Below are 25,411 nucleotides of genomic sequence, written 5' to 3'. Positions count from 1 at the left end.
GGATAACAGGTGGTTACCTTTGGATGCAAGTAAGCCAAACAATTCAAGGCTATTTTGTTGATTTCATATAATTTCATTAACACATGTTTGACTGGCAATCTTAATGCCACCAGATGGTTTGCACTAGCACTTGGCACTTTGTTCAGCTCTAAAAACACACTTGCCTGATGATTATGAGCCATTCACACATGGAGTCTGAAAAATGCTGGGAACATTAAGTCAGTGTTCGTATTCGCCCTTTTTTTAGATGTTGCACACAAGAGGAAATAATTAGCTCACTGTAAATTGAACCCACATGGGTGCAATTGAACATTGAATGTTATTTTGAGAACTGGCAGATTAGGCAATACCTCTGCAAAAACATTTTTTATGTAGCACTTTGAATATAAATATCATAAAGTGCTTAACAGCAAAAATGCTAAAACATTAAAACAAAAAGTTACAGAAAAGCAGATTTTAAAAGATGAGTTTTCAGCTGCTTTATAAAAGATCTCCTTTGCAGAGGGAGTTCCTACGGAGCCCCGCAGGGGACATGGGAGAAAAAAAAATTAAGATGGACTTTTGCGAGATCTCGCAAAACTTTTAGCCGCATTCTTCGGACGCCAGCTCGTAGCCGACCGGGAGGTCGAGGCACGATGTGCCGGGAAAGCGGTGTTCCTCCTGGCTGTAGTAGGTCTCGACCTCCCGTTAGCTTCGAGCTAACGGGAAGAATGCGGCTAAAACTTTTGCGGGGCTCCGTAAGTTCCAGAGTTCTGGGGAATACTTGTTGTACAAGCTAAGTCTCTTTTATTTCTCAGCCTTCATGATGCACAGCGGGCCTTGATCACATGACCTTAGGGACCACCAGGGCACATAAGGAAGTAAAAGTTGACTGAGGTATACAGGTGCTCTAAAAAGTCCAAAAAACAAAAAATATAAATGGACTCTAAAGTTAATGGAGAACCACTGCAACTGAATTAGCACACACATTTTTAGCCATCCAACTGTTAATAGAAACTAAGCACCTCTGCAGAATCTATAGTGTAGAAACATTGTAGGGCTTGAAAGAGATTTATAACTGAATGTCATCTGCGTAGCAGTGATATAAAATATCTTTAAAAAGTGCTTAAAGTGTGCTGAAGAAGCAGCAAATATAACAAACAATAAGGGCCTTTAAATAGAACCCTGTGGCACACCCTAGGCAAAACAAGTGGAAGACAACCTAAAGGAGCCACAGAAAAGCATAGTTAAGACAGACATAGAGAGTAACTCTAAAGCAGACCCCAGTGCACCCAGTGCAGTTCTAGTTCTAGGGATTGGTCAGTGACTCCCTGGTAACCACATGTTGCTAGAGAAAATTGTATATTTTCCAACCAGTTGCTGAGTGATTGCTGGAGGTTCATTCCTGGCATTCCCTAGGTGAAATTTGGTGGAAAAAATATACATTTCAAGACTGAAAAACTTTTGGTACACCAACCTCTTTGATTTCACCCAGCAACCTCCAGTAACCACTTGCTTATCACTTCCACAATAGAATAACAGGACAGCTTGTAGTATACATAGTGTTTTACATCAGCCAAAAGTAAATGTGTTTTCTGACCATCACCATGAAAGGTGCACGGGTATAGTTGTGTTTAATTTAATATTGTTTTAAAACAAAAGATTCTGATTTCTGATCTCTCTGCATTTAGTATTTGCATTCTCAAATACAGCTCCATCAGGTAATGTCTTGCAAAGCCCAGGGCTGCAGTGCATGTCTGAAAACAGGCCATAGAGTGAGACAGCAGAGGGGATCTTTGGCTGTGTCCAGATACCAATTTGCGAAGAGGTCATTAACCAGCTGAGTTTCATTCTGGCCTCATGACAACTAACCTCAGGCATTAACATTAATTTGTTACAGTTAATTATCTTAAAAAGAGGAGACAGCTATCTTAATGTTTTGCATATTTCTAAAAATAAAAGTATCATGATTTAGCTTGGGATCTTAGCTAATCCATTTATACTGTTACCAATTAACAATCAGTCTAATCTAAAGTGAAACTGACTATTGGAGCCAAATCCAGCTGCCATCCTACATCATCACACGATCCAAAATCCAGTCCTGTATAAGACTATAGACTACACTAAAAAGGTATAGACTAGACTGTCAGCAGTGGTGGGATTAAATGCATTTTTACTGGCAACATCACACGTTTTAATCAATCACATTAAGCTATTGCTCCACTGTCTTTCTCTATGTTTCCAAATTCAAACTGGTTATGAAATGGAACTCATGAGGAAGTTAACACTAGCCGGGGACATAGTTCAAATTCTATAGTAGAAACATCCTTTGTGGCAGGTACAGAGTTTTGCAGACTAACATCTACATGTTATTTAGGCAGAGAAATCAGGTGTCATAATACACAAATAGCTTCATTTTAGTCAAGGGAAACCAAGTGATAAAAACAATCAGACCACTTAAATCTTTGGAAGATTGCATGCAAGTGTGTCTTGTTTGCCTCTGGGTTGGATGAATTCCCATAATCCTTCTGTGTGCTTAGTGAAAAACAAGCTATGCAAAAATGCAGCATCATGAAAGATTTGGTTTCCGCCTTGCTTGTTTACAACATCACAAAATTAACCCAGCACATAGAAAATTGATGCCCAATGATTTGAAGGTGACAGCCTGTTGAAGCATTAATTATGTTAAGAGCTGGAGGTGACCATCCTCCCATATCTTTGAAAATGTTATTGTTTGTAAGGAATTACATACAGTAGAAATTTGTAAAGAATTGCTAAGAAATGAGCTATGCTAGTGCTCATTGAAACTGTACTGAGAATGCTAATGCAGCATGCTAATATGATGATAGAAGCAGCAGGATGAAGTGGGGAGTTGACTGGGCTTTATTAGTGTCTCACATTCAGCCAAACGGCATACACATCTCCACAGTACAGATATATGACCCAAAGCATGCTGGAAAAGCAACCAAGAGTTTCTCAAGGTAAAGAAATGTGATCTTCTTCAATGCTTTTAAATGCTTTTCGGTTTCTGAAGACAAAAATGAATGCAGAAAGACCCACAAACAAGCAGCAGTTCAAATGGTAAATGGTCTGTATTTGTATAGCGCTTTACTTGGTCCTAAGGACCCCAAAACGCTTTACACTATACACAATCATCCACACACATATTCACACACTGGTGATGGCAAGCTACATTGTAGCCACAGCCACCCTGGGGCGCACTGACAGAGGCGAGGCTGCCGGTCACTGCCGCCACCAGGCCCTCTGACCACCACCAGTAGGGAACGGGTGAAGTGTCTTGTCCAAGGACACAACGACCGAGACTGTCGTTGTGTCGACTGTCGGAGCTGGGGCTCGACAACCTTGAAGCAGTCAAACATATTCCTGGATGGAGCAGAGCTTGAATTAGCTCCAGAATTTAAATATCTTGGGGTCATTCTAGACCCAACATTATGATTCAAGAGTCACATAAATAAAGTGTCCCAGGTACTTAAATTTAATAATCGAAATTTTAATCATATACGTAATAATTTAAATATGAATGTTGCAAAAACTTATTTTTACTCAATGATCATCTCTCATATGGACTATTGTTTGACGTCCTGGTCACTTGCTTGTCCAACAACATTTAAAACTATTGAAAACATTTATAAAAGAAGTTTAAAACTACTTGACAAAAAACCGACTTCCCACCACCACTGTCATGTGTTTAAAAAAGCATAAATTACTGAACTTCAATAACTTAGTGAAACTTAAAAGAGTGTGTTTAATATATAAAGTCTTACACTCCCTTGCTCCACCGCCACTAAAACAGTTCATTAGGCATAAAGAAAGCTCAGACAGGACCACTCGAGCTACAATCTGAGGAGACTTGTTTATACCCCACAGACGGACAGCATTTGGGCAGAACGTCCTTTCTGTCCAGGGTGGCCATCTGTGGAACAGTCTTCCTCAACCCATTAGAGAATGCTCGACATTCAATTTGTTTAAGGCAAAGGTTAAAAACTGGTTATGGACAAATCAAGTGTGTGATCATGTATGAGTTGTATAGTTTTAATGTTTTATTTGGGAACAGAATGGTGTGTATGTGTAAGTTTGGTGATGGAGTTTTTATTATGAATGAATGATGAATTTTTATGAATTATTATGTCTATTTTTTATGTTTAAGGACAACAGATGGAAATTAGCCTTTGGCTATAATCTGGCATGTTTACATTCATGTAATTTTTTTTTTACATTTACGTTCATTAACATGCACTGTCCTAAATAAATAAATAAATAAATAAACCTTCCGATTACAAGACGAACGCCCAACTCTTGAGTCACGATCGCCCCAGTCAAGCTGCACACAAGTGTCTCCAGAGTTTACCCCAAAGTAACCCATATCAACTTTATTACATTCTTAAATTGCAATAATATTTTTTTTTCTTATTTATGTCTTCTTGGATTTATTTATTTTTCATACTGAACCGTCTTTTCTCTATTGTCATCCCGCTTTTCTCTGTTGATCCTGCTATGTACAAAAAATGCTCCAGTAGCGCTTTCTAGACGACACTTCTACTTCTTTATCTCCCTTTTCTTTAAAAGGTTAGCTGTCCCCTCAGCCTGTGTTGGCTGGTACACTGCCAGGCCTGTCCAAGTTTATAAAAATGGGGTCAGATGTCCCCCCCAACTCCACAGAAGTTTGTTCAGTTAGTTTCATAAACTGCAAAGTGAGCCAAGACTGTTATCCATCCAACAGCTAGGAACATCAGTTCCTCTCAGCAAAGTCGAGCTCTCACGTTGTCCTAAAGAAAAAAATTAAATTAAATTAAATTAAACCTTCTAGATCCCCGCAGCTTTGACAGAGTACAGCCCACCACTCTCGCTCTCTTACAACCCCTGTTCAATAGAAGCAGCATCCACATGAATTCAGCTGATGAAAACACTGTGCTCCGCTGACAGACATTTCTAATATGGACCCTATCATACTCCCACCAGCAATGACAGTGAGATTTGTGCTCCCACTTCTGGCATCTTCTCCACTCAAACTCACAAGCAAACAGTGACACCTGGTAACAGCTTGACATTAAATTTTCCATAAAGCAGACTGACGAGTGCTGCGGCACAACTGGGATAAAAATCGATCAAACCTAAAGGACATAAAGCATCTGAGATTTCACCGTCCAATTATTAAAACAAGTGATGAAGTAAAAATGCACTGTCGACAGTTCATTCCAGAGAGGCTGAGGTGCTCGCGTGTAATTCAGTAATGGTTTCACTTCATGTCTGCAACTTCATCAAAACACAGAAAAGCCAATGATGATACATGATACACAAATGCACTTTATTTCCTTTAAGCTGACAGGCCGGTGTTATTTGTTTGCCTCCAGGGGTTTCATTTCTTTGCCTGTTAAGCGAGAGCACAAATGAACTACAGTTATGTGTTCTGCCTCTCAGTCGGCCTGTGAATCAAATTTAAGCCTCGTTTTACTCGTGTTAGCTGCCTGGCATCTGCATGTTTATCCGATATCCTCATTTCTTATGAGACGTTTTATATCTGCGGCCAAAACTGTAAGAGAAACATTCAGCCTTTAGGACAGATCTTAGTATACCACTCTTTGTTTCAGTTTTTGACAAAAAAAATAAAAAAAATTAGTGTGGCGATACAAGAAAAGAAGGATTGTTTTGAAGGAGGATGTTGACACTTCACACTGAAAACGAGTGATGTGAAAATCACCTGTTTTATGGCCCTTAATTGTCATGCAACAGCAAAGAGCATCAGCATTTACGCTAGCTTCACAAAAAGAAAATGCAACAGACTTTATGTTGTAATTAAATTTTATTGTTGTTGTGAGAAACTTAAAGCGGAGACCATAAATCCTCGACATCAGCAAGAACGTGTTCCTCCAGAATCACTAATAATGGCTAACTCTAAAATGTAATCATTTCTATTAAATTTCAAGAAAACTTTGCTGTCACTTTGTATACGCTGCAGGCTTCAGTTTCAACTTTTGAACTTTGCAGAGTAGTTTCATGCCTCTATGAAAAAGAAGAAAATTTAAACATCATCCTGTCACTTTATAGCTAAAGATAAACTCACCTTAACTCTACTCTATCTCAGTTCCATACACAGTTATAAACAAATCTAGAATTCCTAGCACATTTTCCTGGCTTTAAAAATCTGATTCTGTGTAATAACACTGCCCCCAAATTGCTGTTTTACAAGTGTTTACCTCCTTGGTGATGCCCATGTCAATTTCTGTGCTAAATTACAAAAAGTCTGAATATATATTCTTCTTTTTCTTTCACCTGCACTGCTTAGGGGTTCACAAAATGAATCATCTGCTTCCATCTCACCCTGTTCTTAGCATCTTTTCCTCCTACCTGGCAGCTCCATATTCAACATCCTTTGCCCAGTATATCCACTATCCCTCCTCTGCACATGTCCAAACATCTCAGTCTGAGCTCTCCCTTTTATATACTCATTTCTAATGCAGTCCATCTTGGTCAATCCCAATAGAAATCTTCAACTCTGCCACCTCTGGCCCTGTCTCCTGTCTTTTTGTCAGTGTCACCATCTCTAAACCACTCATCATAGCAGGTCTCACTACCATCTTGCAAACCTTCCCTTTCACTTATGCTGCTATCATTCTGTCATATACCAACCCCTGACACTCATCTCCACCCACTTCTTCCTGCCTGCACTCTCTTTTTTGTCTCTTTTGTGTACTTTCCGTTGTTTTGGTGGTTAACCCCAGTTATTTAATCTTATCCACCTTAATTAATGTGTGAAAATATGCAATAGATTATCTATAGATCTCTTCCTGAGCACAGCAGCTCAAGCACTCTCCGTCTCTGAGACTACTTTCAGATACTTGGAAAGCCCACTTAAAAGACTCAAAATGGTTAAGGTTAGGGTTAAGGTTATAGTTATGGTGGTAATAGATGGCTGTAGCCTCTGTTCTAAGCAATAGAACGCGATGGTCGTTCTATTCCCTTGAGAACCCAGAGCGTTTCATAAGGACGCGGAAGGGTACCTTTTGCTTTACTACGAGACGCCGAGGGGTATGACAAATTGGTGGTATGTTACACATTGGGAATGAAAATGCTCTGATCCAAAGATGAGTATGGGTTTAAGTTAATCGCTGATTCTAAACTGGCCATAGGTGTCAACACAGCAGTCAATGACTGTTTCTATGTGTTAGCAACAGACTGGCAATCTGTCAAGGTGTACCCTGCCTGTCCTCCTATGGGGGGGATAGGCTCCAATCCTCCAGTTGGATAAGTGGAAGAAAATGTATTGACAGATGGCTATCATGACAACTGCAAAATATCAAGAGACTACAAAGACTGTGGAGAGAAGCTGTTTGATATATGGTTAAAATGGATGAAAGCTGTAGGAACTAATAAGTCAACTGACTCAGTTTTAGCATAAGCTTATACTAATTAATACACAGAGAAAATATAAGTTGCATTGTTGGCAGCTTTCTGCTCATTGATTTGTCTTTGTTAGATTTGTATTGTTGATTGTCATTTATGCTTAGAAATATTTACTTATATATGCTTAGAGTTTTGTAATTAGTTGTAGATTGGTAGAGGTTTTGATCCTTGATAGTCTGCAAACTTTGTGTGTATTAGACAGCACTCTGGGAGCATGAGAGGTCATACCGTGTCTTATTGTTTTATGGTAGGATTAACGTAGTTGCGTCTGTTCTAGTCTAAGTGCTCTTTGTTTAGATGAACTGCAGGACTTCCTCACCGTGTTATCTAGGATGAACCATCTAGGGGGAGGGGGAGGCTACCCTCTTCCTGACCAAGGATGTTTGACCCTTTGATCAGCAGGCCACACACACACACACACACACACACACACACACACACACAGGCAAGGTACTCTTTGTGTGTATGTAGACGTCATATGTTAATGCACTTATGCATATTCATGTAACCTCAATAAAAGAACAGTGGTACGGGAGAACGGACGAGAGCAACTGGGGTCAAGCGAAGGAACGGTGCCTGTCCGGTTCTCTCCCGTGCACGAGAAACATGAAGAAGCTTGCCTACTTGTGTCTTGCTTTGCAGTGTAATTATATTGCCTTTAACGTTCCAGCGGATGGGTTCAAGCTACAAACCTATCATTAATTGGTCCTTCGAGCCGGAGCCCTGGAATCGCATTCACCGAGGGGGGGAGAGGCACGCTGAAAGACTGACGTCAGCCAGGAAGTTCCTGTGGATTCGCGGTCTATCTTTCTCCTCGATGAATGGCGATCGGCGGGATTCGAAGCTGATGAACCATGCTAATGGTATGATTTACCCTCCTGAGATGAGGAGCTTGTGTCATGACTTAACAAGGCCTTTTTATTTTGATACTTTCACAGTGCACTGAAAGTTTTGTTTGATAATCTCTGTTCTTTAAGCAGATCTGCACGTCGGGAATTAAAAGCGCTACACGTCGTCGAGAAAATTGTGTCAAGTGAGTTTCTCCACATTAAAATGGGCTCTGGAGAAAGCCACTTATTGGGACAAATTTCTGTCCAAAAAGGATTCAGCGATGTAATCCAAACTAAAGTTCTTCTTTTTCTTTTTGAAATGACGTCATTTTGCTGAGAGTGGAAACTAAATGCGACGATAGGTTCCACTATCAGCAAAGAAACAAAGAATGAATGAATGGAAATAAAATAAAATAAAAAAACTGACTGACTGGTAAAAGCTGACAAAAGCTGACAAGACTTTACTGATGTAACACGACTGTGCGAGATTAGCCCCCACTTGACAAAGGTGCAGATGAATCTATGTGTGTTTCCTTTTACAGGAGCAGAAAGATGACAGCAACATCCGAGGTTGCATGACGATTTAATCTGTTAAGTGCCACTTTCTGTGTCTGTGCATTTACCAAGGGTGCTATTCCCTACCTTGTGTTGCTTACAGAGGTAACGGTGATAAAGTGTGTACACACGTGTGCAGCGCTAACATTTGTATTTTCTTTTCTACAGCATTACAGTTTTTCATGTGTTTGATCATGTGATTTATAAGAGGATTAGTTAATGTTTTTCCTACTATAGGATTTCTGGGTTTATATGTGAATGACATTCTTTCCACAGCTAGAGATGGCTAACTTTATGGTCTTTTTATGGCACCTCTGGAACCTGTTGACCTGTGTCTGACCTGCGTCTGACCACAGTCAATGTGTATTGCTAATGTTTGTTTTTCTGAAACTGCATGTAGAAGATTCAGCAGAAGCGGACAAGTGACATGAGAAAAATATATAAGGGATGTTTACTTTGCTTAAGGGAAGTCACCGATTACATTAATGTTAACTGAGCACATGGGATGATCCATGTCTGAGGCAAATTAGGGTAATAGTTGTAGTTTACTGATTTGAGAAAACCTGCACATGACACTTGTCTTGCTGATGTTGAATGCTTTATTGTTCTTATGATACAATTGTTTACAGGTATGAAGTTTGATTTTACTTCCAGATTTTGCTTTCCAGGCCATGATGGTGTGTATGCAGGCTCCTGGGAGAGCCCGGTGTTAAGCATACTTAATATGCAAAACACACTAACATTTTTATTGCAGGATTGTAGGTCCAGGGTGGTGCTGCTCCAGGGGAGGAGATGCCCTGATGTTGCCTGGGATATGATCTAGCTAATCTTTTTCTTTAAGACAGGAATCCAGGTTTGGTGTGTTGGCGCATGGGTGTGTCCATGCGTCAAGAGGTGGGGTCCAAGGAGTAACATTAAGCAATGTTTACTATTATTGTTGCAGTGATTTGTGTGATTAGCCGTTTTATTTACAAATATTAAACCTATGCAAGTGGTGCACCCATGTTCAGATGAGGCTTTGATGGCCTATAAGTGAAGTTCACTGAACTAAAGAATGTGGTTTGATGATTGTTGACATGCTCTCCAAATAGTTTGTCTTCCTAGCAAGGAAATACAGGTGCAGCAGTAATCTCCTGAGAAATCTTCAGAGGCCCAGTGAGAAGCGCATAGCTGACAGGACCAGGCAGTGGTTGAGGTCAAAGGTCAAGCTGGTTGGGGCCCATCATGAGATCAGACCTTGGAGCCACAGCAAGGACCATTTTAACTGCCTGCAAAATAGCGAGAGACCCTCCTGGATTTATCAGAGCCACTGCAAGAGGTCGAGGTCCCAGGAAACCCCGGCACCCTCAAGACAGCACAATAGAGAAATCTCACACTTGGTTGTTTCAGTGGTGAGGGGGGAGTGCTGATTGAGCCCCCGTAGGGTAAGCTCGCACTTCAACCTCCAGCCTCTGATCAACTCTAGGGCAACCAAGTGCGAGGCGTGACGGACCTGTGTGCGACCAGGACCCTCTTGGTTACCTTGACTACGACGCTCATCCTTATAGGACCCCAGCTGGTGCCGGAAACAGCTGAACCAGGAGGAAGGCAGAGGAGATGGACACATGACAACTCTCACCTAAGAGAGACAGATCCAGCAGGCTCAAAATCAGGACTATGCATGACGAGAAGGAGTGCCTGAGAGGATCGTCCACAGGATGGGAGCTGAGGCCAGGAGAGAGGCTTCAGGAGGATCAGAGATCATCTTCAGCACAGCAGACATCACACAGAGAGCTGTGCTACTGAGCTTCCAGGAGATCAAGAGGAGACTTCCCACAGCAAGATGTTAAATAAAATGAAACATTCAATATTGACGCTGAGAAAGACAATTAAGGTGTACGACGTGCTCTGCCTTAAATCTTCAGCAGCGTTGGGATATGAAAACTCGAGGGATGAGGGGAACGTGCCAAGCTCCATCGACAGCGCAGAAGGAGTTCGAGGATGACGTCATGATTCTGTGAAAAGCACAGGAACCAGAAGCTATGGTGGTGATAACAGCAGTTTCCTATGAACATCACCTAACGCTGTGCCACTGTACTGTGCATACGATGACACTCTGAAGGCTGCTGGGATCATAACAGCAGTAAGATGACGGAACCCAGCACCCTTTCCACAGAGAGCTTCTCTGCAGAGCGTGGACAATTAAGGAGTCATAAATATCCCCCTCACAGGACGAAGGCCTGAAGTGAGGTGATGGGGGTTGGTAGAGGCCATAAAACTAGAGTGCTGAGAAGTCTGCAGCTTGGAAATAGCTGAGACCCATGTTGACGAACAACAAAACCAACTGGTATGTTTGAATGTCTATTCTACATACATTTGGACTCTGGTCCTATGGACAGTGATGGAAACAACTGGAAGAGACATTCATGACGCCCTGCAGAACTTAAACCACTCTGCAGAGAGACATGTGATTTGCACACCCAGAGGAAGCACCACCAAGCTGAGATGTTTTTGAAAATGTTATTTTCTTATTTTCACTATTAAATTAACAATTTCTTTGTTTGCTTGTAGGATGCAGGTTGCCATGAGATGAGATCAATGAGGAATGGGATAACTGCTAATACATTTGTTAAACTGTGTATTTTTCAGTAATTTAGGGTGATTTGAGTATAAAAATGTATAAAAATGTAAGTATAAAAATGTTTGCATTGAAACTGTCAGACATGAGGTATTCATACCTGGGAACTTTTCAAGCATAAAGGTCAAAAAGGGGGGAAATGTTAGATTTGTATTGTTGATTGTCATTTATGCTTAGAAATATTTACTTATATATGCTTAGAGTTTTGTAATTAGTTGTAGATTGGTAGAGGTTTTGATCCTTGATAGTCTGCAGGCCACCCACACACACACACACACACAGGCAAGGTACTCTTTGTGTGTATGTAGACGTCATATGTTAATGCACTTATGCATATTCATGTAACCTCAATAAAAGAACAGTGGTACGGGAGAACGGACGAGAGCAACTGGGGTCAAGCGAAGGAACGGTGCCTGTCCGGTTCTCTCCCGTGCACGAGAAACATGAAGAAGCTTGCCTACTTGTGTCTTGCTTTGCAGTGTAATTATATTGCCTTTAACGTTCCAGCGGATGGGTTCAAGCTACAAACCTATCAGTCTTTACAAAAAAAAAACTACTGTCGACTAATGCTTCTAGAGAAAGGCTGATTGGCCAAACACTGGTATCAGTTGATATTGGTGTTGTCTGCTGCCAGCAGACTATTGGCAAATAACCTGACATGTACCCATGACATTGGACAACATTTTTATATTGTTTCATTCATTTTGCACTGACTACTAAAGTTGGTGTAATAAAGAGCTGTACATTGGGGCTGCTGTAGCTCAGGAGGTAGAGCAGGTCTAATACTAGTCGGAGGGTTGGTGGTTCGATCTGCTCCAGTCTGCATGCCAAATATCCTTGGACAAGATACTAACCCCAAATTGCTCTCCGACGCATTCATCGGAGTATGAATGCATGTGAACGTTCGATAGAAAGCTCAAAAAGAGCATAGAAAAGAAAGTGCTTGAATGAGTGAATGAGGCAAGTTGTGCAAAGCACTTTGAATGATCAGATAAAGTTGAAAAGCACCATTAAACCATGGTTGCTAGCAATTTCTGGCCATGTGAGAGGTAGTTCTACAGACTGTTGAGCATCGATTAACTGGGCAGAATACCACATTGTTGGGTGTTACATAGTTTCAAACCACCACCATGGTCTGCTGAGACAGATCCCAGGTAAACTGAGGCAGTAGGAGCGGGCTCAGGGAGTTTCTTCTTTTGATGTGAGTCTTCAAGGTCCTCTTCCCTGGAGCGAAACAGATTTAGCATATTAACATGAAACAGACATGTCTGGGACCTCTGCTCAGGAGTGTTGATAATGGTGTCAGGTTCATTCACCCAGCTTTTAACTACATATGGGCCTCCAAACTGTGCTGAGTGGGTCGAAACTAATTCCTTGTCATCAGGTTTGAAAAATACCGAACAACTTTTCTATCATATACCTTTTTTTGTGTGCCCCTGGGAAGAGAAATGGGTCTTTTTGGCTAAGCAACAAGCACAGTATAAATGTTCCCAGAACTGTTGAAATCAAAGCTGTTTGTTTGAGGTGGTGAAGTGACCCTCACACACTATGACTAAACACTAGTTTAGCAAACCTAAAGCCAAGAGATTGCTGCTTTGTGTATTTGAACATGATGTCATTCTTTTTTTTAATGCTACCTCTCTAGTGCAACTCGTGACTCTGGTTGTTATGAACTGTGGGAAGGGATGGGCTGGATGAATGGGATCTGATGACCATAATTTGTTTTTAGCAGTGGGCTCACCTAATCAACAATCACATGGTCAAAAGGCCGACTAACTGCGAGGATGGGTTTGACAGGAACGGGTGGTTCCACCTGTTTGTACATAATTTAGCAAAATCTGCTTTTAGACCTGGCAAGAAAAGGTGTTGGAGGATACGGTCATTGGCTTTTGTAAAACCCTAAATGACCAGACTATGCGTGCTCATAAACTAGCTGCAACGCACTTTCACCATCTGATGCACAACCTTGAAATATTACTGTAGGAATCTACACTATATTGCCAAACATATTCACTCACCCATCCAAATCAATTGTTTCAGGTGTTCATTCACTTCCATGGACACAGGTAAAATCAAGAATGGACTTTCATGGCTCTGCAACTGCATCCAAAGCTTAAAAAGACAGCTGCGCCAAGCATGATGCAAAGCATTGGAAGAAGGAGTGTAAAGCACACCACCACTGTACTGTAGAGCAGTGGAGACGTGTTCTTTGGAGTGACAAATAATACTTCTCCATCTGACAATTGATGATGAACAAGTCTGGGTTTGGTGGTTGCGTTATGCCAAGTGTAAAGTTTGGGAGATTATGGTGGGGGTTGTTTTTCAGCAGCTGGGCTCGGCTCATTAGTTCCTGTGAAAAGAGCTCTCAATGTTTCAGTAAATTAAGATATTTTAGACAATTTCATACTCACAACTTCGTGGAAACAGTTTGGGGATGGCCCCTTTCTGTTCCAACATGATTTTGTACAAAGTAAGGTCTATAAAGACATGGATGAGCAAGGTATGTATGGAAGAACTTGACTGGCCTGCACAGAGTCCTTTCCTCAACCTAACAGATCACCTTTGGGGCCGAGTAAAGCAGAGACTGTTTGACCTTACAAATTTGCTTCTGGAAGAATGGTCAAAAACTTGCATGAACAAACTCCTGAACCTTTTGGAAAGCCTTCCCAGAAGAGTTGAATTTTAGCTGCAAAGCGTGGTCCAACATCATATTAAACCCTATGGATTAAGCATGGGATGCGACTCAAGGTCAAATGCGTGTGAAGGCAGACAAACAAATACTTTTGGCAAGATAGTGTATATAGCTTGACTCCCCTATAGTCAGCCTCAAGTGGCCATTTAAAAAATTGGACCCTCTGATACATCCATAATGGCTAAATTTTTCACTGTTTGGACTCATCTATAAAGTTTGCTGTAGGTAAATTAGCCAATTGTTTTACTGACAAATTAATCCTATGAACTCTAACAGGCTTAAATATTGAAAACACGTTTGTGGTGTTTTATCTTGTTGTGGAGTTTGGCCCCAAAGTGGCCAAAAATTGATTGCTGCAGCTTTAAAGTTCAATTTGGGGTTCAATGCATTATGAACAGACTCAGTGGTGAAATTCTCTGTGTGAAGTGCCGTCTTTTTCTGAGGTAAACATTTGATCCGTTCCTCCTCACCGTGAGCCAGACACCACCTCTGCTGTGCCCAGCACATTCCCCTGGTAAACACAATTGTTGTGGGAGAGATGGATGGATGTGATGAGCTCATTTATTATTCAGGCCTCAGTGTGTCTGAAGAGGGACAACAGGACCGCAGTGCAGGGAGAGACAGATAAGGCTGTGGTTACTAATGAGGGTTTATCACAATGATTCAACCTTCCTCATGCATCTTTCATACAAAGGCCTGCAGAAGTACACATCACGAGAGGCTGCGCGATGCATTCATTGATGTCTGTGCATAAATGATGTGTGTCATATCCACAGGAGTGCTAGACTCCACGTTCCTGTTGCTCTCTGTGGTTCCAGGTGTCAGACAGGTTTAAACCAGTGCTGTCTGTATCCACAGCCACATCACTGAAAGTAGTTGCTGTTGCTCACTCTCACTGATCAAAGCGTTGTTGGTCATTTTGAATATAAGTCGTAATTTGGTAGATATTAGGCTTGGAAGAAAAAGAGGTACATTAGCAGGGTGTACCTGCCCGACCTGATTTACATTGCTCAGATGAAGGTCGGGAAGGTCATTCACCAGTAAACACAAGTAGCAGGTACAATTTTCAGTTTACTGTTATTAATTGTACAAACAAAGGAAAGTTGTAATAGCTTTCTTTTAGGGAAGTCAGTGTTCCTTATACATTTCAATTTTAAAAGACTTTGGTTTGGGCTTTTTACCTTTTATTGAAAGGACAGTACAGAGAAGAAAGAGTAGGGAATGAGCATCAGTTAACTCAATTTGGCCAGATTCAAACCCAGGCCTCTGTAATAACCAGGGCTGCACATAAGTGGTTAGCAGGTGCGCTTGCGCTGTCAAAGCAAAAGACACGCACCAGATAAGAAGTTGCAATGCGCGTTTGCGTACATAAGATTTTCTGGAGGAGGACAGACGTTTGTTTAGAACTCTTAAATATGTCGAAGAAGCAAGCTCCTTTAAGCAATTACTTTGGTGCTCCTCCATCTCCAAAGAAATGTCAGAAGGAGTCCGATCCGCAAAAAAAGCGCGTATTCTCGGAAAAGTGGTTGCAAGATGCGAGCTGGCTTCAAACAAATGATGAACGCACAGAGATGTGGTGCAGAATATGCCGCATATTCTGGAGCTTGCTTCTTCGACATCTTTAAGAGTTCTAAACAAACGTCTGTCCTCCTCCAGAAAATCTTATGTACGCAAATGCGCGTTGCAACTTCTTATCTGGTGCGTGTCTTTTTATTTTGACAGCGTAAGCGCACCTGCGGACCACTTGTGTGCAGTCCTGGTAATAACCTTACAGCATAAGGGTCACCTGCTCAACCGAGTGAGCAGGTGGAGGAGTTCCATACGCTTTGATTTAAAATACCTGCTAAACAGAATGTGAATAGAGAGCCTTACCTGATACCCAACATACTAACGCTATGCATGATAGCCATGTGCTCTAGTCAGGTTTCAAGTGTCTCCTTTGGGTTCCAATCCACAGGCTGCTTGGGGGTTTCCTGTGTGGGACTGCATGTTCTCTCCGTGTCTGTGTGGGTTCTCTCTGGGTACTCCAGATTCCTCCCACAGTCTGTGTTAGTATAACTGGTGATTCTAATTTGGCTGCAGATGTCAAACTAAGCATGAATGTGGCTGCGTCTCTCTCTGTTAAGCCTTTGTTATACTCCACCTGTTACTGTACTCTGTTATAGCTGGGATACGCTCAAGCACTGATAAGTGGAAAAGATGATGGACAGATGGACTGTGTATGTTCTTTGTTTAGTGCATATTAAAAGTACATTGTCAGTTTGTCAGAAAGTAACAGTCATGTTGATACCACAACTGCTCAAAAAATTAAGAGAACACTTGATCATCACAGTAAAACATTCAATTAAACTTAAGTGATCTTTCCAGTTAGGAAGGATTATTCAAATCAAGTCAGTTCAGTTCAATTCAGCTTTATTTATGGAGCCCCAAATGACAACAACATTCAAAGTGCTTTATAGCCCCTTTTCCATTAGTACTCAATCGGATAAACTCGACTCGGACTGACTGGTTTTCCATTACAATCAAGTATCACCTAATGTGCATGGTCGTCATAGTAACACGGCCGAGCGTTCTATGACGCAATTAGTATGTGAAATAAACAAAGGTGGACATTGAGACAACGATGTACCTGCTGCTCGTTCTGTGGCTTCTTGTCATACTTGGGGACCACAGTGTTGTTGTTTTTTTAAAAAGCCATTTCACTTATTGCTGGGTTTCAAAAAGCGCAGTTTTGATTTTCATGAATGATAAGCTGGCTCACTGAGTGACTACACTGACCAGCCAATCGGTGGCATGCAGTCTAACAACGTTGCATTTTAATACCTGCTAAGATCGCCTGGAACTCTGGCCAAGCAGGTACTATGATCTAATGGAGAACCTAGAAAACTGTGGCTAGTCGACCCGAGTAGGTACTAATGCAAAAGGGGCTCTATGAGCAAGCGCTTGGTGATAGCGGAAAGGAAAAACTCATTTTAACAGGAAGGAACTTTAGCAGAACAAGGCTTGGGGAGAGGCAGCCATCTGTCATGACTGGTGGATTGTGAGGGGAGGAAGGCAGGGAAAACCCCCAAAACAAAACAAAAAACACAAGCTGTGGACAAGAGCCAAAGACTGATAATACTACTACTAATAATACTAAAACCATTGTAACTCTAAATAAACTGCTTTAGAGCAAATAAAAGTGACAACAGGTGCCCTGGAGGGTCAACAACAAGAGAACCCCCAAAAAGGGAAAGATTTTTACAGCTGGTGGCCACAGACAATTCCTCTTTCCTTATCCCCCAGTTTTTTTTCCCAAGTGTATCTGAGAGAACACAATTTATACTAGACTATATAAATAAAAACAGAAACAAAGCTGCCATTGTGACATGAGATACCTTTAATAACCCAGAAGAAGAGATTCTTGCTGAACAAATACAAACGATCTTAAATACTCAGATATATTTATAGTGTTGGAAAAACAATAAATAACCAAAAAGCATCAAACATTTCCTAAATGCAATTACTGAATCTTCCAACAGCTGTTTACATTATTTACTTCATAAACAAAAATATATTATACAATTGCAACCTGCAGAAAAACCTGTTTTGTTGTGGTTGCTGTAGCTTTCTGTATCAATCAATCAAGCAATCAATCATCTGCTGGACAAAGAAAAATTTAAAATATAATATAGAATTACCAATTATCATTGAAGGTGTACCAATTGATAATGTGAGTGAAAACAAATTTTTGGGAGTCGTAATTGATAACAAAATTTCATGGAAACTCCACGTCAGACACATAAAAACCAAAATTTCCAGAAGCCTCGCAGTTTTGAACAAAGTGAAACCATACCTTGATAAAGATGCACTTCGTACTCTGTACTGTACCCTGGTTCTTCCATATCTTACATATTGTGTGGAAGTGTGGGGAAATACATATAAAAATACAACTAATCCATTAGTCACAGTACAGAAACGAGCACTGCGTATTATTCACAAGGCTGGTTATCTAGATCATACTCACAAATTCTTTCTTCAGGCAAAGTTACTTAAATTCCAGGATCTGGTTAATTACAATAAATCCATAATTTTGTATAACGCTTTTACTAAACTTCTACCGGCAAATTTACAAACTAGATTTGAAATTCGAGAAAAGGTTTATAATGTGAGAGGCTTTGGAGAATTCAAATTACCTTGAACTCGAACAACCCGTAAAGGTTTTTGTGTGTCTGTATGTTGTGTGAAAATCTGGAACAGTCTGAGTTTACAATTGAAACAATGCAAAAATATTCATAGATTTAAATTCCTCTACAAACAGTTGGTCTGGTCACAGTATACTCAATGATGGTTTTTAGTGTGCTCTGTAATGTCTGTTCTCTTACCATTGCTGGTATGGATTCCAAGAGAAAAAAATAAATAAATAAATAAATAAATAAAGAAGAGTGTGCGTATGTATATATATATATACGTGCATGTGTGTGTAGATATATATGTATGTATATGTATGTGTGTTTGTTACTTGTAATTATTACTGCCTGTTACCTGTGGTAATGCAATTTATAATTTATATATTCTGTATTCAGTTATGAAGGCTCTAATTGTTGTTTGCGAGCTGCCGTTGAGATGCTCTTATGTGCCCGGGGCTGTTGATGGGTCTGTATGCAATGATGGGCGTAGCTGCGGGAAGTTTATTGTTTTTTGTTGATGAGTGAGTATAGGGGTGGGATTTAATAAGTTTTCTTCGTCCCACTCCTTTTTCAGGCAATTTTTGTTTTTTGTTTTGTGCATTTTATGTTCAATATAGGTATTGTTGTGCCTGAAAATGAACAAATAAATGAATGAAAATGAAATGAATTTTCAGCAGCAGACTGTCACACATTTGGTGTACTAGTGAATTTCTTTGTTACCAGGATGCCGTAAGTGTCATGGTCCTGGGTCAAGCGACCCAGTGTTTGAGTTTATGTATCTTTTGTATTTATTTTGTGCCTTAGCTTAGTGCACCTAGTTAATTTCTAGATTACTGTGTAGTCCTGTTTCTTAGTTATGTCATCTCCCCTGTACTAAGTTTCCCTGGTTCATGTGTCATGTCTGTGTGGTTATGTTTGGTTCCTTGTCTAGTCTGTCATGCGTGTTAGGCCTGTTAAGTTGTGTTGTCGTGTCTAAGTCTGCATGTTTCCTGTTTTATTTTGAAAAGGGTCTTGTGTTCTGTGTTCATGTGGTTAGTTTTACTCTTGCCTGTGCATCATTATGTTTATCCTAGTCAGCTGTTTCCTCATGTGTCTCCACTTCCCCTAATCACCTCATGTGTGTATTTAAGTCCTCTGTTTTCTGAATGTCATTGTCGGGTCGTCTGTTATCTCCACCATAGTCATTGTCATAGTCATAGAACTTCATACTATTTGTTTCTTAGTGTTTTTTAGTTTGCTTAGGGTTCCTTGTTTAACCCCTGCAATCATCCAAATAAAGGATCGCTTTCTGTTAAACCTGCAACTCCTCGTCCACATCTGCTTTTGGGTCCTGTTTCAAAAAACACACCGGCGCACCCCACCGTGACAGTATGAGGCACTGAGTCAATGTAAATGACACTGTCATGAAACATTTATTGGTGGTTTTTGACTTTCATGAGATTTAGTGACAGTAAGACCTGCCTTATAAACTAATTTTACTGAACACGCCTGACTTTTAGTGGGTTTTTTGTGATGTTTTGACAGTAATATACTTTTAACAGTTGATCTATGCTGGGTTTTGATAGCAATCAAATAATTTTCCCTTGCCTTCAAATTAACTGTCACGATCCTGGATCTTTTGACCCAGCGTTTTAGTTTATGTTTAAGCCCTTCAGATTTTCTAAGTTCATTTTTTTATCATGCCTAGGTTGTTCTAGTTCTTTGTTATTAGATTCCCCTTATGTCTTCCACCCTTGTCAAGTCTCCCTTCCCCTTCATGTGTTTCATGTCTGTGTCTTACGTTTTCAAGTTCAGGTTGTTATGTCTGCGTCTTATGTTTCCTGTTTTATTTTGAAGAGGTCTGGTGTTCCTGTGTTCATCGTGTTTAGTTTTACTCTTCCACTGTGACATCATTATGTTCATGTGTGTCAGCTGTCCCCCGTGTGTTCCCACTTCTCTCATTAGCCTCCTGTGTGTATTTAGTCTGTGCGTTCTCATTCAGTCTTGGTCGGATCGTCTGTGTTGTTCCCATGCCAAGTCCTGCGTTCAGGTTTTCATATATATATTAGGGGTGCAACGATACTCGTATCGATATTGAACTGTTCGATACAGTGCTTTCGGTTCGGTACGCATATGTATCGAAAAATACAAAATTTTTAATTTATTTTATCAACTTTCCTTCTGACGATGCTGTCTGTGTTGAGCGCTCAGTGGATCTGCGCTCGACAGTGCAGCCTAGGCGGAGTGGTCGAACGCAGATTCACTGAGCGCAGGGCAAGCTAGCGAGACAGAAGTTAAGCTCTCCTTGCAACATGGCAAATTGAACCTCCCCCACCCTCATTCAGATCTGGCGTTTGGAACTATTTTGGTTTTCATGTGACGCATGACCCTGAAGGTAAGCGCGTCATGGACTAAAGTAAAACAGTGTGTTGGATGTGCCACGCAATGCTCAATTACATGGGTGGGAACTAGTGTGTTAGCATAGTTAGCTCGTTAACGTGTTGGCCGTCCAGCCCCACGCACGAAGCGATCCGCAGTAGCTCGTTAACGGAGATTTGCCGTGTTGTGGCATTAACGTCATTTCAGATTAACGCTGACAGCACTAGTGGGAGCACAACGAATATGACTGCACATTTACGCCGACATCATCCTAGTGCAAAGAAAAGTGGAAGAAGACAAAAACAACAAGCATGCATGCTACAAACTTTAGCCGAGTCATTTAGACAGCCGTTAGCACATGATTCTCCTTATGGGGACCTGATATGTTTAATATGCTGCTGAGAATATAGCCCAGAAGAAGCGTATAGTATAGCTTTTATTTTGGAAAGAGCCATTTCTCTGTAATAAACTCTCTTTTCCAAAGATGAGTGATTCCTCAATCAGATAACAGGGCTCGCAAAATCGCTAGCCCGACGTCCCGGGGCTAGCGATTTTTCCAGTCGGGCTACCAAAATCGATCTCTGCCCTGCCCGTCGGGCTATCATAGGAAGGAAAAATATATGCCAATTGTAACCAAACTTACGAATTATTATTATTAATGACCGAACTCCCACTAGCCAGTATCAGAAGATCTAGAATCGGCAGGAGCCCAAGGTATAAACACCAATAAGGAGAGACCACACCACAATAGACTGTTCACAAATTTGTTATATTTGACACACAGCAGCTGCAACAATGTAATGAAAGCAATAAAATAAAATACAAAATATTTCCCCCAAAATACCAAACTAAATAAAAGTGCGCGCATACAGCTTTCTCTGAATCAATTATATAAGTGGATAATGTCTGGTAACTGATGGATCGTTGGGGCCCGTTCAGTTTGTTTAATGTTTGTCCTACCACACTCCGATGAAGGAAGAAAGTTCGTAGTCCTGCAGGTATCTGAAGCTTCAATGGGAACGAAACTTTGGCTTCAATAAAACCTCGGCAAATCCTATTCAATTTTGGGTTGGCTCGGCATCCAGTTAACTGGAACTGTGGAATCGCTGCTCCTCGATGGGGCTTGCTTCAGACTGGGTCCGTCTGTCGAGTCATCCTTTTACCAGATAACAAAAAAACCTGACCTATAAACAGGTCACAGGTCCATATAGTCACATACACCGTTGTGAAACAGCCACACTTACTTAAAACATTCAAAATGAACAATAAGTATTAGTGTAACTCTATATCTTAATTCAGCTAGCTCTGTTGTACAACAAAATTATATCACTGCAGCATCATATCCTCTTAGGTGAGCTATAATTTTATCAACCTGACAGGCTGACAATGTTCACAAAAACACAGCTTCTAGAGTTAACACTGTAGCTGCAGTCAGCAACTCACAGTAGCTCAGACTTGTACATTATAACCAACTCAAAGAACACAACTGAAAATCTGAGAATCGGCGTACAATTGAATTAAATTGTTACACATAAAACTGATTAGCACCATTTCTTTCGTTTTCGTTTCTTTTCTTTCTTTTTTTTCCCTTAAACGTAATATGATTGCAGTCACTAGCCATTTCACACACAGAAACAGTCAATTCTGCTAGCGTGAGCGCTAGCTGTTAGCTTAGCCGTCCCGTTAAGTCTGCCCTTTTATCCTTAACAAATTAGATTTTCCCCACTTTTCGTACTCACCGTTGACAGGGTGACACTCTGAACGACCAAAACAACTGCAGCAGTCTTGCTTTTAACTCCTAGCGATTCGACTTTGGGAACATTAGTTTCTCTGGCACATGGCATTGTATGAACAGGAACGAAATGGCAACACAGGAAATCATGTGATCAAGGTCAACAGCAAGGGTCACTGGGAGCTCATTGCTGATTGGCCAAGTTAAATGACAACAGATAATCTTATTTGTCCACATCTTCCTTTAAACATAAAAGAAAGAAGAAATGACTAAATTGTTTACATCATACACGAAAAAAAACTACTTTCCACTGCTCTTTTTTTCTAGCTGGGCTACACAATGCTTTTGCATTGTTTTGGAAATGTAGCTGGGTAATTATGTCATTGGCATCGGTGAGCCACTGTCAATATGTGACATTGAATTTGCGCTTGTTTTTTGCTTTCACTTTGCAATCGCGCGAACTGTGTATAGAGAGCGACAGTACTGATTGGTGAGTGACGATCATTTCCTCTGACATCGTCTTATCAATCGTTAGCTTACTATGCAAACATGACAAGTGAAATCTCCCGCAGCAAGCTTAAACATGTGAGAGGTTGATCGCACAGAGAATCACTGAGCGTTATGTGAGTGCGTGTGTAAAAGCAGCAGGATATATATTTTAGTTCTGCTGAGCCAAATAAGGCAGGTCAGGGTGAAGAAGTGACAGCCAAAGAAAAGCTTACCACAAAACGGAAAAGTTATGACAAATCAGACTATAAGGCAAAAAGAAAGTGCAGCTTTATGGTTTCATGGACAAAATTTCTGTGGCTGCAATATGACGAGCTAAATAACCAGGGCTGCACATAAGTGGTCCGCAGGTGCGCATTCGCTGTCAAAATAAAAAACGCGCACAAGATAAGAAGTTTCAACGCGTGTATGCGTACATAAGATTTTCTGGAGGACAGACATTTGTTTAGAACTCTTAGAGATGTCGAAGAAGCAAGCTCCTTTAAGCAATTACTTTGGTTTTCCCTCACCTCCAAAGAAATGTCAGAAGGAGTCCGAACCACAAAAGAAGCACGTATTCTCGGTAAAGTGGTTGCAGGAGGTGAGCTGGCTTCAAACAAATGATGAACGCACAGAGATGTGGTGCAGAATGTGCCGTGAAAATTGCACTCTAGCGGACAAAAACAGTGCCTTTTATATGGACGCAATGTTTTTGTTTCCTTTACAATATTGTACTTTAATGTATAATATTGTAAAGGAAACAAAACAGGAAACAAAACATCAATCAAAAAATTGCTCTCTTTTTTTATTCGGGCTACTTAAATTTATTTTGGGCTATCAAAAACGGAAGAGTCCCTGCCCGAAGGGCTACCAGGGATTTTGAAATTTTGCGAGCCCTGAGATATAGTTATTTTTTTTATTACTTTTTTGTTTCAGCAACATTAAATTTAAAAACTGTACTTTTGAGTTAAAATATATATTTATAATTTTAATAAATGACAAATTAAAAAGGCATGAACATTTTTTTTGTATTGAAAAAATATCAAACCGTGACACCAAAGTATTGAACCGAACTGTGAATTTTGTGTATCGTTGCACCCCTAATATATATATATATATATACACACATCATCATTGCCATGTTTAGAGTTTTGTTTGTTTTTCTGTTTGCCAGGGTTTTTCATGCTTCCTTTCTAGTTTACCCAGTTTAGGTTATTGCTTAGTTTGCATTGTTTGCTCTTTTATTTTGTACTGTTCTGTCTGCCTTAATAAACAGCTCATCAGTTAAGTTTGAGTTTTACAATGTCTGCACCTGGGTCCACTCTTCACACTCCACGCAGTTTGCCTCGGCAAACTGTGACATTAACTTCAAATCATTTTCATATCAGCCAGAACAATGTCCCTGTATTTGTGCTCCAGGTCACCCATAAACTCCAGGTGGTTGGTAAAACTGAAGCCCTGGATTGGCTCTTCCTGCAGGTAGAAAAGAAGAAATTTAGAGTTAGAGTCAATCTTTGAGCATTTATCCTGGTTGATGGGTCCTCGATCAAGGCATCCAAGTAGTGACCTTAGCACGACCTTAGGAGCAGTATGCGTCACGTGATAATTGTGTGCAAGACCTGTCAGCGGTGTAGAGTTCACACTGAACGCATTTGGAGCCTTGCTACGTGCTGCTAAACCAGGTGTTGTGCCAAGGTAGGCATCTCCGAAAAGTTTGTTCCCCCTGCACCGCGAGCATTTGTTGGGCACAGAGTGCAGATCCAGTTTACTCCGCTTCCATTACAGACAATTAGATGTGGAAGTAGTGATGTTTTAGTTTTGTGAAAAAGGTAAAAATGAGTGTGTTACATTACCATTCAGTTTGAGGGTTACAACAGAATATTATATATTTATTGTTCTCAAGTGGTATCGGACAGGATTATTTGAACAAACAAAGGACACTTTGCCTGATAATTATTTTTATCCTCCTCTAACTTTACTATATAAAGAGCTAAAACCTCCAACGTTTCAGGAGTAGTTAGTCGTTGTAAGAAGTGTTTCTGAACTAAAAATCAAGAATGTGGGATACTGTTTGCCTGTGATTCAGAGAGCCTAGCGTGTACGCAGGGGGGAAGAATTATGTCGGGGATACCGATAATCTAAACAGTTTCGTGGTTCGAAGAAAAAAAAACTATGAAAAACACTTTTTTTCATACTTGTGTTAAGTCTTGTATAGAAATGACACAAAATTCAGTCTCAGGTTAAATGTGATAGAAACAGCTTACACTGACATCCATCTTTATAAAAGTGTTGTGAAACCATGTTTGCATTTATTTACACTGCTTTCCACTCTGGATGTCTATTTATGTTAAGCTTTAAGTATAAAAGGGTCCATTCTACAACCTGTTTTTTTTTTTTTTTTTTAGTTTTGTGCTGATATTGCCCTTCTTTTTTCAGAACCAAAGACTTTTTGAAATCTTCATAAAATTGCATTTTAAACTACTTTTGGAATATTACTTTAAATATTTAAACTTTTAGCAGAACTTTAAATCTAAATAAAAAGAGCAGTATTGCTGAACTGCAAAATATTTT

The 25,411-nt window shown here is 40.4% G+C and overlaps 1 protein-coding gene across 3 annotated transcripts in view; it reads right to left on the bottom strand.

The window, feature by feature from the left end:
• Positions 1-16,600: 16,600 nt before the first annotated feature.
• The window catches only part of tbc1d32 (TBC1 domain family, member 32), a 104,174-nt gene continuing 95,363 nt past the window's right edge, over positions 16,601-25,411 (bottom strand). For all 3 annotated transcript variants that reach the window (XM_082504913.1, XM_082504912.1, XM_082504914.1), the window contains exon 34: positions 16,601-24,313. In XM_082504913.1, the coding sequence (XP_082361039.1) occupies positions 24,209-24,313 (105 nt within the window). In that variant the 3' untranslated portion in view covers positions 16,601-24,208. The remainder of the gene's footprint in view (positions 24,314-25,411) is intronic.

This window comes from Aulonocara stuartgranti (assembly GCF_965226115.1).
Source record: "Aulonocara stuartgranti genome assembly, chromosome: 15".
NCBI classification, from domain to species: domain Eukaryota; kingdom Metazoa; phylum Chordata; class Actinopteri; order Cichliformes; family Cichlidae; genus Aulonocara; species Aulonocara stuartgranti.
The sequence above is the reverse complement of the archived record's forward strand: the minus strand, read 5'-3'. Positions and strand labels throughout refer to the sequence as shown.